Here is a 14,406-nt window from a genome sequence, read left to right on the forward strand (position 1 = left end):
TTAAAGTGCGAGTTTTCCTAGTGAAGGACCACAGGTATATAGCTTGGATTTTAGTCAAAATTGGTGATCACATGTTGAAAAAAGCAAGCAAACCCCCAGTCAGGCACAGAGCGAAGAGAACTAAAGCTTTATTTGTAAAACAAATAATGTTCCTGCCAAGAACATTTTTTTGTGCCTTCATAATATGTAAAACTTAAAAAAAATCAGTAATTGATATACACTTTCAGTTTATATTAGAATAATTCTTAGCCTCATAAATTCACTCTTCTGGTTAAAAATGGCAAGTAATCAACTGTAAACAAAAAGTACTTCAGAAAACACGCTTATCTTAATTTCAATAAAAAAAATGGTAGAAACATTTAACTCTTTAAAAAAAGTGCATTGCATCCTAATTATATTTACATTATTATCATGTGCAAATTTGATTGAGACCAAATTAAGTCTTGCAGCACACAAACACACACACTCTCTCTCTCTGTCTGTCTCTCTCTGTAACAGTGGCTGCAGAAGTGTGACCAACATATTTACCAACAATAACCCAGTTTCACAATTCGTATGAGTGTAAGAGGGAGGACAAAAGACACAATCCAAAACAATCTGGGGCCGGTCAAATTGCTGAGTTTCGCATTATGTTTCTCAGTTCCTCAATCAGTAGCAAGAACATTGGGCAAACCACTTGCTGCTGACATAAAGACTTAATGCTCTCATTGTAAAAGCTGCAACTGCCCATTGCCAGGCTTAGATCACAGCCAAGTGAAGATACTGACAGTGGCAGGTCTGCAAGACCTCATGGGTGCTGAAAGGGGCGTCACGCTGCAGCAACTGACAAGAGTTTTGGGCACAGGGGAGAATTGTTTCTTTAGAAGAAGAAAAAAAATCCAACAAATTTCAACCTAAAAGTTTTACACTGTACAACAAGGCACATTTGCTTGGAACACTCGCAAGCAAGACAAAGTCAGCAGTCAGAGAGGCTTCATGGCTGTTTCACCTCCCCAACCCGTCCCTGAAGTGTTTCTGTCCTACGATGCTGCCGACGACTCCTGGACAGGAACACCAAGAGTTTCAATGTGTGCGTGTGAGTCAGAGGATGTCCCGTCTTTGGCTGAGACTTTTACTTCCTGTAGCGTTAGGGAGAGAGAGAGATAGTGAGAGGGATGGGTTGTGTTATGTAACGTCAATATGCTGACATGTTCAATATGAAATTGTTCTGTTGCAAATACCCTGACAACCACAAACCTAAATAATAGAGGGATATTAACACACACACACACACACACACACACACACACACACACACACACACACACACACACACACACACACACACACACACACACACACACACACACACACACACACACACACGACTGAATCCACACCAGATAAATGACTGAATCATTCACTGCATTTCCTAATATGATGTGATGAATCACATTAGGAAAGAGGTAAAGGTTCGTTTACACAGAAGAAACTATAACTTCTAGGAAGGATGGAGGACTATGTACTACACAAAACACAGGGATTGATACATTGGTTTACAAGTCAATTAAATAATCAATTTTCATGTAAATATGAGCTCATTACTTGACTGAAACCAATTTATAAATGCCTGTGTTTTATTGTACAATTAGTCATTCATTTCTGAAATGCTTCATTATCATTTCTGTGACCCTTGTGGTCCTCCATACTGATGATCAGGGGCGGTTCTACATAAATAAACACATAAAATTGGGTTAGCGTCAAAATAGAAAACCTACACACAAACAAACAAGTTGTGTGGATATACACTCAATTACCAGTTTATGTTGTTCATCAATATCCTTCAACCCAGAAGCAGATGTGCCATTCTGAAGCTTTGTGCCAAACAGGGGGCCTTTAAAATGTTTAACCAAAGTAAAGTTGCACACTTTACTATCTCAAGATGTAAATTGGTAGTTTTTTTATGCATTCTAAGAAAAGCTCACCTGGACGTCCGCCCGAGCAGATTGTCCTTCCGCCAGAGGCTCCAGTGTGCCTCCGGCTCTGCTCCGTTTATCTTTAGCGGGGCTTTTTTTCACTTTCTGTTGTTTCCTCTCTGAAGGATCTGAATCAGATTTAGCAGCTTTATTGTTCATCTGGGCCGTGGGACCCGGAGTGTCCTGAACACGTGCTCCTGCAGGCTCCTCCAGCGTCTCCTCCTGGTTTTCTGGATCTGAAATGCCGGATAGGTTCTGCTCCGTATCGGGCCGCACAGAATCCATCTCGTCATCCGTGTAAGGACGATCGGCTCTGCGCAGAGTCTCAACAACGAACGGAGCCGCCGCTTCCCTTTGTGCATTTGGTCGTCTCCTGTAAACCCTGTTCTTGTGTTGCTGCCTGTCTGCAGCCTGATGCCTTGGGCCACATTGTGGTCCGTCGCCTCCAGCTAAATGGTCGCCCTCCTCGATTTCGTGGAACTGGCGCGGTGGCTGCTGCAACTGCGGGGGCGGCGGGTCCCGTGGTGGGCGCCGAAAAGGAGCCAAAACACCATACTGGAAGGCTCCGTGCACACTGGTGTACACCAAAATCTGTAGAAGAATCAAATCAACACATTGCTCTTAACAATGAGGTCAGTTTTACACAGTTAAAAAGTTGCTAATCTCAGGTCTTTACCACAAGGAGGAAGGCCCCAAGGACAAAAACTGGGAGCTGAAGAGTAAATGGCAGATCTTTCAAGAGGGCTCGGATAAAATCACTGATGCCTTCTCCGACGTGTTTCATCGGCTCCGTAATGAACGTTACAATAGTAACCGAGATGGCCTTGAAGAAAATGGTAAGAGCAAGGTCAGAAATTATCATGAAGACAAACATGTCCATCACAGCTGAGGATAAAAAAAAATATATGAAAGAGTTAAAGTGAACAAAACATGAATGAATGAACTGCTTTATGTCGCTTCATGTAAAATGATGAATTTTACGCACGGCATCATTTAACAAAGAGGTCATCGAGGAGAGCTACCTTGGTAGGAGGTACCAGCAGAAGTGGGTTAACGAAGAGGACCTCGTAGTATTGTTGACATGGGTCATCCTGAAGTGTCCAGGTGCGCCTGAACCACTCTGCATGAGACAAGAGCAAAAAGAGTGCTTGCGTGGGTAAGTTTCTGTGCGTGTGTGTTACACAACTGTTCATGATAAGGCATATGGAGACAGTGTCGCAAAATGCACAACACCATTTGGAGAATGACGAGCACACACAGTAACAACGGGCAAGACTGATAGCAATGAACACAATGTTACTTTTAGCCAAGAACAGTTGAGTTGAGTTGAATGTAATTAGGTTAAACGTAGACTGTACTCTGTGTTACTTCCTTGGAATGTACAGTTCCAACAGAGCCTCCTCCATAGCTGCTCCCACCCTCTGGAGCTCCCTATCCAAACACATTTGTGACTGCACTGACCTGCCCACCTTCACATCACATCTCAAAACACACCTTTTCAGATCTGCTTTTTACATTTTATTAATTGTCCTATTGTGTTATACACTTCACCGTCTTCAATTTCTTTTTAGATCCGTTTGATTTTGAGTCATTTTATGCATTTTGATTTACTTATAGTTTTGTATATACTCCCAGTAGAGTGTATTTGAGTTTTATGAAAAGCACTATACAAATAAAATGTATCATTATTATTATTATTACAGTGAAATTACAACTCAATGTTGACCTATACCCTATTTTACTTTTCACCCACCGCTGGTGTGAATGGCTACTAACTGACAGTGGTGGCTTGTAGCACCACCAGTTTTGATTTTAGCTCCATGTATTCAAAGGAAGAACGGGGGTTTTCATCGTCGTTACACTATGTCCCGAAAACAGCATTTGTTCTTTAATTTCAGATACAGTGAATATAAAATATGGTATCTCCTCCTAATCTGAGCTGTTTTTTTTTCTTTTTTTAACTGCCTCTGTTTACATTGGAGCTGAGATGACTGTTCCGTTTTACATCAGCAGAGTGGCACAAGCATGTTGAGGGGCTGAGCTCTATATGTTGACTTAGAGTGGATATTGGACTTGGACAACAGCAAAGTGGACAATTACTCATTATCAATCAATCAAAAGTTACTTCCATAGCAAACATTGGTAAATACAATTTGCCCCAGAAAGCAACATCCTTGAACTGAGTCAAAGATAATGGAAGAATAAAAAAATAAAATAAAATAAAAAATGGGGGCTGCTTCCGAAAGTTAATTTCAATGTGCAAATAACTCACCCTTCAGGCTGGCAGTCCACTCTATTTTCTTTATACCGGTGCATTGTTCACCGATGCCATCCAATGACGCCATTTTTTTCTGTTGCTCAGCAAATGCTATCTGATAAAAAAAGAAAAAAGATATATAGATATAAATATATTTATACATTATTATTAAATGTGTGTGTGTGTGTGTGTGTGTGTGTGTGTGTGTGTGTGTGTGCGCTTACAAGGATTGGAAAAAAGATTCTCCTCACCTTGTACAGATAGAACCAATTCCAGATGATACTCATGATGAATCCTACGGCACAAACCCTACCGATCTGCAAAAACCACGACACCTTTGACCACAGCTCAGTGGCTATGGTCGCCACCATAATAGAAATGAGCAATCCAAGCTGTGATACAAACACAGAGAACATGGCTGTTATGATGCAGGAACGCAACCGTCTCGAAAGAAGCAACAAGAAAAGCAGCATTCTTGTGAAACGGCACCACAAACATGTTGCAGCACCTTTTCACTGCAATATGCTCTTGAAAAGAAAAAAGAGAATGAATTACAACTACATCTAAAACTTACTTTTATTAGCGTATCGAGATCCACACCAAAGGTATCTTCAAACCGCCACCTCCATACTTCAGAGTTGTGTGGTCTGATATCTACCAGTATTTGACTGATGGCATTGTCCAGAGCGCCGGTTCTCCAGCTCTCCTTGCCTTCCAGTAGTCCTTCAATCTCTGTGATTGACTGTCTTGACAGTTTGATTTTGGCATCATAAAGGACATCTGACGAGTCACTGTGCTGTAAATTGAAGGAAGAAAAAAAAGACTTGTCATTTCTACTCTTTGAATAAGCTTATTTTTCTTGATCTGAAAGCGCTAATAGACCAGGCTGAAATTACAGTCTACACCAGGGCCGCGCGGGTAAACTACGTGTGAAAACACCATACCCACCAAATCAAATCTTTTCAGTTCCTTCAGAAGCCGGCTGAGGAATCGCCGAAAGACGGGAGTACATGTTGGCTGCTGTGACATGGTATCAATTTTCTTTTTTTGTTCTTCAATCTAAAATAAAAGACACAGAATTAAAGATTAATTTACCAACTCAGACAGAACCTTGTCTTGCGTGTACTTCATTGCGACATGTTGTGAAGTGGGAGAAACAGTAAAGATGAAATCACTGATCCCTTCTCCGATGTGTTTCACCGGCTCCATACAGGCCCCAGGGCCACATTTTATTGTTGGCCCTTTATAACTTGAAGAAATTATATTAACAGTAAGTCATAAAATAGCTGCATATCATCATTTTTTCCCCTGTGTTTGGCACGTTGGTCCCCGTGACCCTGAGCTCAGGACTAAGCGGGTATGGAAAATGAATGAATGAATGAATGTTTTTAAGAGTCATTTCAATAAATAGCTAAATACCATGGGGCTTCAGTTAGAACGCTTTTGTCCATTTTCAAAAGACATGAAAGCACATGTTTTCTACGTATCCCATGAAAAACTATTCTCTCCTATGAGGTGGGTCACCAAAACACTCCATCCATCTGCTCCTGCCCTTCTGTCAAATTTTAGAAACCATTGTTGTCCACCAGTCAAAAAGTTTGCCCAGACAATGGTCCAATAGTTGCTGCACATCACGCCAAGTAACCAACCTGTCTTTGTAGCTCCGCTATTTCCCTGCCGTGCTGTGACCGCTCAGTCAGGATGGCTTCCTGGCTGCGGGACTCCCGGCTTTTGGTTGGCACGTTGGGGGAGTTTGAAGTCTGCAAGGCAGTCGAGCTCACACACTTAAGTTTTCCATAACGGAGACACAAAACGCGACCTACAGGCCGGTCTGTTGGGTCAACCAAGTAATTCTCACCTCCACGGACTCCCTCTCTCTGGCGCTCGGCTCTTGGTTCAGCATGTCGAACGGGTCTATCCAGTCGTCCGCGACTCTCTCAGCCAAGGCAGTCAGCATGAAGGCGTATAGGAGCGCAACACGGAGCATATTGTCGCTGACGAACGACGAAACGCGTCGTAATGGAGTATTAGTATTGGTAGACTACTACGCGAACTCGCGTCCCATAAAAGTGTTTGCTAATACAGGAGAGCAATAGCAAGTCGAGCTAGCAAAACTAACTAGGCTTCATACCGCGTAAACAAAACAATGCTAAACTGCGGCTATGCCTGCCAACCAATAACCAATGGATTAGAAGTTACCGTCCCATATAAACGCGATATCCTAGACGAATACGAAGTGAATGTCTACTGCCTCTCAAACGGGAATATACTTTCGGCTGCTGCAGCATAAACAGATTGAATCGTGGCCCTCTTTTTTGACGTTCCATCCGAAGCGTGACCCAACAAGGCTAGCAAAGGCTCATGGGAAATGATGTTATATAGTTTCAATAAATTAAACATTCCGTCGGCCACAAGTCAAGTAAAAATACTGTTTATGATAGCAATTTGAAAAATTGGGTTCAGATTCTGTCCGAGTTAGAAAGGGACGATATATGACATCATTTCGTCAATTATATCATAGTTTAGTTTTACACTCCACGTACACAACGATAAAACAGTTCCATGCGCGGCCCAAGTAGCCTCCAGTTTAAAAGAACAGATTCTTCGCATTTGTCGCAGTTGTGAGGATAAATTATTTTATCTGTGGTGTTTTGTTAAATGATGGACATTTAATGTTACGTTTTCTGTCATTGTCGCCGAAGTCGTTTTGGTGAAAGAGCGAAGGAGAGTAGAGACTATAGACGGACCCCAATGTCATCCAAATTGGAATTCATCTATCATCTACAACATCGTACGGTTTCTCAGCAGAGCACAGAGAACTCTCAGGACGGTTCACATCCAAGTTATTCTCAGCTGTTTGAGCTGATGCCCGCTGGGAGGCGCTACGGACGCATTATACGCGAGGACAAACAAAAAATGTCCCTATTCGGTGAATAAAGAGCATTAAATATAAATGTATAACATAATCCTCGATTGATTATGACAGTGGCAAGAACACCCAAAACACAGCTGTTGTCAACGATGAAAAGCTTGTGTTTTTGACGTAGCAGGACCCAATATTATGTGAGCACATGGAGGTCCATCTAAAAACCCTGATAAGGAGGGAGAATATATTTAGAGGAAAATTAACTACAGGTCCCATTTACACTACAATATATAGAGAAACAATTTTATAGTAATAAATCCTTGAGAAGGATCAGACCCTAACAGCATCGAGTCCCATTTCATGAACTGTTGCCATACATTAAAAAAAAACTTTTTTTCATTGTGTTTAAAGCATAAAACTCAAACTCTTTTACAGAAAACGTTTATTGTAAGCATGTGTATAGACATTCACAAAATGTATACCAGCATGTCTGAAAAGAACATTAGGATGGTGCACAGGCTTTACTGCCACAAAAAGTTTTGTTTACGTCACTGAAAAACTGCCATGATGTTTAGTACAATGTGCACAGAACTCCAGTACTGAAATATCCTCAGAATTTATCAAGCAAGTGTCTTTAACTTCAAGGCAAGAGTGTAACAGTGTTACACCAAGAGTTCATTTAGCTCTCCAGGAAGTTATTAAGGAGACTTGAACGTGGCAGGAGCTTGAAAAAATGACTTTACAGGATCTTACAGTTGGGTGGATGGGGAAGTCCAGGACTGTCACAAATTTATCGTCCTTTTCGCATTTTTCCGGCTTTGGGCCCTCCTCTGCCCCCCTTTGGCTGTCTTTTTCCTTTACCCCCCTTGGCACGTTGGTCTTTCCTTTGCATTCCCCTCATGTCCTTCTTCATGCGACTGTCCACCACCTTGAAGTGTCCCTTGACGCCGGCGGGGCGTCTTACCTTCTTACCTGAGGCACCCTTTTTGGTCACAACATAGGTCACCTCCCTCTTCTCCTTCCCAATGCCAGCCTTCTTATAGATACTAAGTACGTGCAGAGAAAATGACAAGGGGGAATGATTAGCATTACATTGCAACAAAGAGTAGAAAGCCATTTTCAAGTTTGCAACTGCACTGCTGGTACGTCATACCTCTTCAACTGAGACATTTTCTCTTTCTCAGAGATGTCCACTGTGTTGACAACAGCCTCGGCTTTCTTCTTTGCCTGGTCCATCTTCTTCAGCATCTGGAAAAATAGAAAAGTGAAAAAGATGAGATCCACATGTTTAACAGTGGCTAGAAATCAATATTTTTGAAAAAAAAGTTTACAGGAGATTAGTTTGTTCCTCCATTCTTACCCTCCTCTTCTTCCTGGCCTTTGCCTCAGCAACTCGTTTGATTGGCCGGGAATTAATCTCCTTCCATTTCTGTTTGTACTCCTCCACCATCTCCCTGGTGACCGGCATGGGCTTCAGCCTGTGTTTTTGTTCGTCTTGCAGGAACCACTCGGGTACATCCCAAGGCTCATCAGAACTAGCAAATCTGCAGCAAACATGAAGGATTTATATATTAACACCCAATTTCTTATAATTATTATTATTCACTTTATAACACTGGTAGTATAAACTTAATAAATGGCAAGAAACCCCAACTAATAAATAACTGTCATCCACTGCAGTGGAAAAGTAGATATGTGGGAGAAAAAAAAATCAAAACTAGCTCTACTTAGATTTATCTTCCACTCATCTACTTATGCCCGAGGAGATAACGCCAAATGCACACAACAAAAGTGACAAGGCAAAAGAAAAAGTTTCCTGTGCAGACACGTATAAGTGGTCATATTAGTGGACAAGGGGGCCTGACCTGTGGAAGGAGCCGTCCACCAGGTCCCGAGCTTTTTTCTTGGAAGTGGCAATCTCACAGCCCAAAGCCAGACCCTCAGCATCCAGGATCCGGGCCTTTTTACCTGGGGAGCAGGAAAAAGCAGAAACACTCAAAACAGACACGACACCGATGCACTTCAACCTGCTGCAATTCCACCAACAGTTTGAGTTTATACGTCAGCCTCGATGCATTGTCAACCCATTAGAAAGGGTTGAATACGAGTGATTTGAGGGATTGAAGTCTTGAGGAATTCTAAATGTTCTATGGACTCACTGGTGCTCTCCACAGGAACCACAGAGAAGTTGTCATCATCAGCCCCAGGCAGCCCACCAGCACCACGGGCCTGCTTCATTCTTGTGATCTCCCTGAACAAATCAGCAGAGTGTTCTTTATTGACAAACCGCCTATCTGTCAGCCAGGACAGCTGAAAAATATTTGAGGGAACACTGTTCTCTGCATATCCACACGGCCAAAGAAATGTACTTTTTTCTTACTTCTCATCGTCGCTGCTGTCATCCGAGTCACTGTCAGTTTGTTCTGCAAGTCCCTGTGGGCCTTCAACCTTTTCGGCCTCTGCTGACGAGCCCTTCACCCCTGCCTCCACCTCTTCAGCATCCTGCTGCTGTGCTTTTCTCTTTTGGCCCTTTTCTGGAAGAGATTTGGGCTTTTTGAATATCAAAGGTTTAAGAGTTAACGGATTTAAATCACAGACTGTTTCCATGAAAAGAAGTGCTACCTGTTTGTTTGTTTTGAAGCCACTCGCTTTGTCGGAGCTCGCTCACAGCATCTCCCTCCAGGTCAATCTCAGAGAATATGCCCTAGAGAGCAGACAGTGGGCGGGATACATTGTCAGAGGTCACACTGGAAATTTTGCACGTGATGCAGCAGAAATCACAACCTATTTTTTATTTTTTTTTGGACAGTTGCAGAATTTTGTTCTTTCACTGTTAATTTCCAGATTTAACATGGGAACTGCAGGGGGCCGTTGAGCTATGAGGTTAGGGGTGACCCTGCAAACTAGTGGCAGAAGACCACTGCATGAAACTAACTTGTATTCCTGTTGACCAGACAATGAAACATACCTTATTGAACCAAAGGTCAGTCTCGCGTTTCTTCTTCTCCTCTTTTCCTTCTAGTTCCACCAGCAGGCCACTCCCCTGCCCCTCGTTCTCCTCCTCGTCCTCCACAGTAAATTTTACCCTGGGACACCAAACACCAATTAGCAAACCAACGCTCATCGATGTTTCGAAGATCTCTTTCTTCAAATAAATGGGAGCGTCTATCCTCGAGTCCTTTACTTTTTCTTCTTGTTTTTTTTCTCCAGCTCCTCCTGCTTCTTCGTCACCTCTTCCATGTCCTCGTCATCTAAATCAGAAGCCAGCGACATTTTGTCGGCCTCGTCGTCGTCTTCCTCGGACAGGTGGAGGTCATCATCTTCATGCACAAGTTCGTCTGCTGCCTTCATGTCCCCCTTGGAAATGTCAGCCAGCGACTGATGCAGAAACACGTGTACAAAGGAAATCATGTTTTTAGTATTTTCAACTTTATTAATGGAACTGCAAGTTGATGTAAACGAGCCAGGAAAAGGGAAGGCTGATGTGCGTGTCTTTTAATTTCACCTTTTGCTTCTTGATGGTGCTGAGGGAAAACATGGATGAGTCACCCGAATCCGCGATGGAGACGCCCGGCAGGTCCATCTTTAGCTCCACCCTCTCCCTCTGCTTCCGTCGATCCTTCAACAGCTTCCTCTTCTTTCTGATGGTGCAGGACAGGTTGACAGGTTTACTTACAGCCCACCAGATGAGCGCTGGTACTGTGCACCACTTTAATTTCATCCGCCAATTAAAAAAAACAACAAAAAAAACATAACCATGTCATAACAACCGTCAATACTTCACAATCCCACCTCGACTAACAAAGCAAGGTGCACAATCTTTAACGGAGACATGTGAAGAAACTACTGTGTGACAAACCGTTTGAGGTCAGCCACCTCCTCAGCCTTCAGCTCTGCCAGTTTCCTCTCCATTTCCGCCTCCTCATCTTCCTCCTCCTCCTCCTCCTCTCCCTTCTGCGACTCCTTTTTCTCATTTGTGTCGTCTTCATCCACTTCATCATCAGAACTCAAACTGAAAATTAAAGGGGGCTTTTAAATTGTGGCTGCCAAAAACAAGTGCAAAAAAGCACCCGAGTGATCCAAAGGGCTTACTTCATGTTGTCGCCCAACGGTTTTGCCTCAGCCCTCATCTTTTTGACAACGTATCTTCTCAGTTTGGACCTCCAGCTCAGCAGAAGGCTGTTTAACGAGAGAGAGAGAAGAGATACGACGTGGGTTAAACTGGTCCATTGCCTGTTTTACTGCTGTGGTTTCAAGTTCAAGTTCAAGTTCAAGTTATTGGAGCATCCCCATCAACACTGGCATCATTAAAAACTTACCGCAGCTCTTTGCGGCCCAAGACTTTAATGTCGCGACAGCACTCCTTGATCTCAGCACTGGTGGCCCGGTGAGACTCCAAGTACTTGTCATCAAAGCTGATCTGGATGAAGAAGACAGAACAATTGTGAGCACTCTCTCTGTAGTGTCATGATTGACCAGTGCGTACGACAGCAAGACAACAAATAAGTGGCATATCAATCTAGTATCTGTCTTTAACAGGCAGATCTCACCTCACTCGCTTTGCCCAGGAAGTCTACCGGGTTGTCTGCTTTCAGGAAGGACGTCACCGTGAAGCTGTGGAAAAGCGTCAGATCACCGTCTGCGTATCCCTCTGCCTGCAACAGAATCATTTAGTCAGTCATGAGCTGCTATTCAGAGTCACAGATTGTGACTCCATAGTATTTGAGAGTTAAATCAGTGACTGGTCAGAGGCCACGATGTGTAAGCCAGCCACAGTTTGCTGTGCCATCATATAATAGACATGCCTTTGGTTTCTTGGCAGGGATCAGGTCGCTCACGCTTGTGACCTGCACCTCCACCTCCTTGAATGCATGTTTCGGGTCAAAAAACTTGCTGTCAATTTTGTCTGGGGCAAGAAAACCTAGCAAGGACAAAAAAACAACAAAATGTTTTGAGATTTATGAAATTTGATGACCATCTCACATCGCTAACAGCAACCAGTGGCCCCCACTCACCCTGACAGACAACAAAGATCTCTGCAGACTCATTCCTGGACGCTTGCGGCTTAGTAGCCTGCACCTTCTTGAAGAGCTGCTGGAAGATCCAGAGCAGTGGCTGGTAGTCTTTGGAGCGGAAGACCTTGGTGACAAAGGTGCCACCTTTGGTCAAAAAGTCACAGGCCAGCTTGAGAGCCATGAGGGTCAAATGTGCTGGAAGGGGAAAAAAATGTATTCCCAGTCAGATTACAACAGAAATCTCAGTGCAGCTGGCAGAATTAAAAGAAAGTTTAACTTTCTGTGACACAAACCTTGTGAGAAGGCATCATGTTGCCAGTTGGCACCTACATTTGGAGCTCCGTCGTTTAACACAACATCTACCTTCCAGGTTTGTAGCTCTTTCCTTAAAGCCTGAACAACAACAACAACAAATGAACATCCATAAGGAACTGTGCTGAAAATTACTCTTGCGATGACTCAAGTAACCAGATCATTATTTCATAGGGTTTCTATCATACGTCAGAATAAACCCCTCAGTCAAATTTGTGCTCAAAAACATGCAGTGTGTTGTTGCTGGATCAATGACTTGTCTGAATTTGTTTTATTCATACAAACAATTTTTAATGTTCATATTTTAATGATATATTTTTGTCTTGACTTTTTTTATTTCAAATAACAAGCAGTCTAGGGTAAAAATGTACTGAGGGAAACTGCATAGTTCTTTTTCAATATTAACAAAAATGTCAAATATTGTGTTTATAATTTGATGGTCTTCTTGAATTATTGTACTCCATCAAATGAAAAATAGAACGCTATCAACATAATTTATCACCAATGGCAGATCTACTCTCTCTTTCGTCACAGGCCACAAGAAAACATGAAAACAGTTCACCACTTAAACATACACCAGTGTGTGGTGCTTGAGGAGTTTCAGCCTCACCTGTCTACATTTGTCTGTGGTGATGTCTTCCTGCAGGGCCACAACATTGGGGATCGGTCTGATGGGCACCAAGTCGACACCTGGAGGAAAAAATTATTACCATCTTCCAGACAAGACAAAGTTACAGTGAATAAGGACCGTCTGGTAAAGAACAGAGTTTCAACACTGTTTGCAGTCATTCACTGAATGACAAATTCTTGAACTGGGAATTTAAAATGACAAAATGACACTCACCGATGATGAGACTTGACACAGGCATAAACTTGGATGCAACTTGCAGCCTGCAAAGGACAGTTGCGTTAGGAAGACTTTATATGGCTACTTAAGGTGCTTTGACATCTATATGCGAAACAGTTTAACGCTATTAGGTTCATGTTCAAGAAGAGTTATTGCTCCCCAGGTACCATTAGTTCACCAACAGCCAATAATAAAAAAAACAATATAAAAACATGTATGACGGGACATGTGTTTTGATAAAACGTTTAAATTAAGGTTTCGGTGTGTTGTAATTGCAATGGAAGTCAGCCTTGAGTAGAGAAAAAAAAAAAGAAAAACAGATTGGAAGGAACTAAAAAGTAAAGAAACATCAAACTACATCAGATTATAACAAAATTGTTTAATCGTGAATGGGTGATAAAGACTGACCCAAAAAGTCAATCGTGCCGAGCTCAACGTGGGCTCTTTATTCAGTACTGACACATAATTAGCATGTGAGCGAGTGTTGACATGCTGCTTACCATCCGCCTGGAGCAGCACACAGGTCGACCAGGGCCCGGGCTTTCTGAAGAAACTGGAACTTACGGTTCAGTTGAATAAGTTTGAAGGAGGAACGAGAACGGTAACCTGAGGGAGACACACACACAATCGTCAAACAGCGATCCGCAGGATATTAAGACGTTAGCCAGTTGGCGACGAAACTCAGCCGCCGTCCTCTTCAACATGTTCTAAGCAGCCGCCGTGGCGTGCTTACCTGTTTCTTTGGCGAGATGATAGAATTTGTCTTTTCGGGTTTTTCCAACTTTGAGCTTCTTTCCCATGTTTGTGGTTGACGGTGACCAATTCTCTTGAGATAAATAAAATAGAACTTAAACGCGTCTCTGGATTCAACACTCAAAACACTCGGACGTCCATGGAAACAACACGTGTGGCGGACTCTGCGCAGACATTCTACGTCAGAGAGTCTTCTTCGGCAAACGGTGCTGGTAGCTGATGAATGACCACACCGCCATCTAACGTCTATTACGCAGAATGCCGTAATATTGTGGACAATTTGAAGGATGAAGAAGAAATCTTTTTCCTTGTATTATTCTAACTATTGTTCCATTCATGTAATGCAACAGGAAATTCTATCGGCAGCTTTAATTTGCATGTTTCCGACGACGTATTTTTTT

At 42.7% G+C, this 14,406-nt stretch overlaps 2 protein-coding genes across 4 annotated transcripts; both read right to left on the reverse strand.

Annotated features, from left to right (window-relative positions):
- Window positions 1-112: 112 nt before the first annotated feature.
- clcc1 (chloride channel CLIC-like 1) lies at window positions 113-6,506 on the reverse strand. 3 transcript variants are annotated; one of them, XM_076022742.1, is made up of 12 exons: window positions 6,071-6,506; window positions 5,862-5,972; window positions 5,161-5,271; window positions 4,787-5,008; window positions 4,464-4,604; window positions 4,228-4,327; window positions 2,978-3,075; window positions 2,632-2,778; window positions 1,965-2,546; window positions 1,797-1,853; window positions 987-1,118; window positions 113-821 (listed from the first exon to the last, which is right to left on the reverse strand). In XM_076022742.1, exons 1-11 carry the CDS (start codon window positions 6,197-6,199, stop codon window positions 1,020-1,022), a joined length of 1,797 nt encoding a protein of 598 aa, XP_075878857.1. In that variant the 5' UTR covers window positions 6,200-6,506; the 3' UTR covers window positions 113-821; window positions 987-1,019. The 3 variants fall into 3 exon arrangements, with proteins under 3 accessions (XP_075878857.1, XP_075878856.1, XP_075878858.1); XM_076022741.1 differs by having other exon boundaries at window positions 113-1,118; window positions 6,071-6,505; XM_076022743.1 differs by lacking the exon at window positions 1,797-1,853 and having other exon boundaries at window positions 113-1,118; window positions 6,071-6,500.
- Window positions 6,507-7,505: 999 nt separating this feature from the next.
- On the reverse strand, window positions 7,506-14,187 carry ftsj3 (FtsJ RNA 2'-O-methyltransferase 3). The gene is made up of 21 exons (XM_076022751.1): window positions 13,986-14,187; window positions 13,753-13,858; window positions 13,250-13,296; window positions 13,016-13,095; window positions 12,387-12,486; window positions 12,094-12,288; window positions 11,884-11,999; window positions 11,629-11,733; window positions 11,398-11,498; window positions 11,171-11,257; window positions 10,938-11,090; window positions 10,584-10,719; window positions 10,263-10,456; window positions 10,047-10,164; window positions 9,701-9,782; window positions 9,459-9,612; window positions 9,238-9,329; window positions 8,944-9,046; window positions 8,439-8,622; window positions 8,232-8,326; window positions 7,506-8,124 (listed from the first exon to the last, which is right to left on the reverse strand). The coding sequence occupies exons 1-21, from the start codon at window positions 14,050-14,052 to the stop codon at window positions 7,869-7,871; spliced, it is 2,571 nt and encodes an 856-aa protein (XP_075878866.1). The 5' UTR covers window positions 14,053-14,187; the 3' UTR covers window positions 7,506-7,868.
- Between the last annotated feature and the right edge of the window lie 219 nt (window positions 14,188-14,406).

Source organism: Nelusetta ayraudi, unplaced genomic scaffold (genome assembly GCF_046127955.1).
Source record: "Nelusetta ayraudi isolate G7.1 ecotype Tasmania unplaced genomic scaffold, CSIRO-AGI_Nayr_v1 ptg000013l, whole genome shotgun sequence".
Taxonomy (NCBI): domain Eukaryota; kingdom Metazoa; phylum Chordata; class Actinopteri; order Tetraodontiformes; family Monacanthidae; genus Nelusetta; species Nelusetta ayraudi.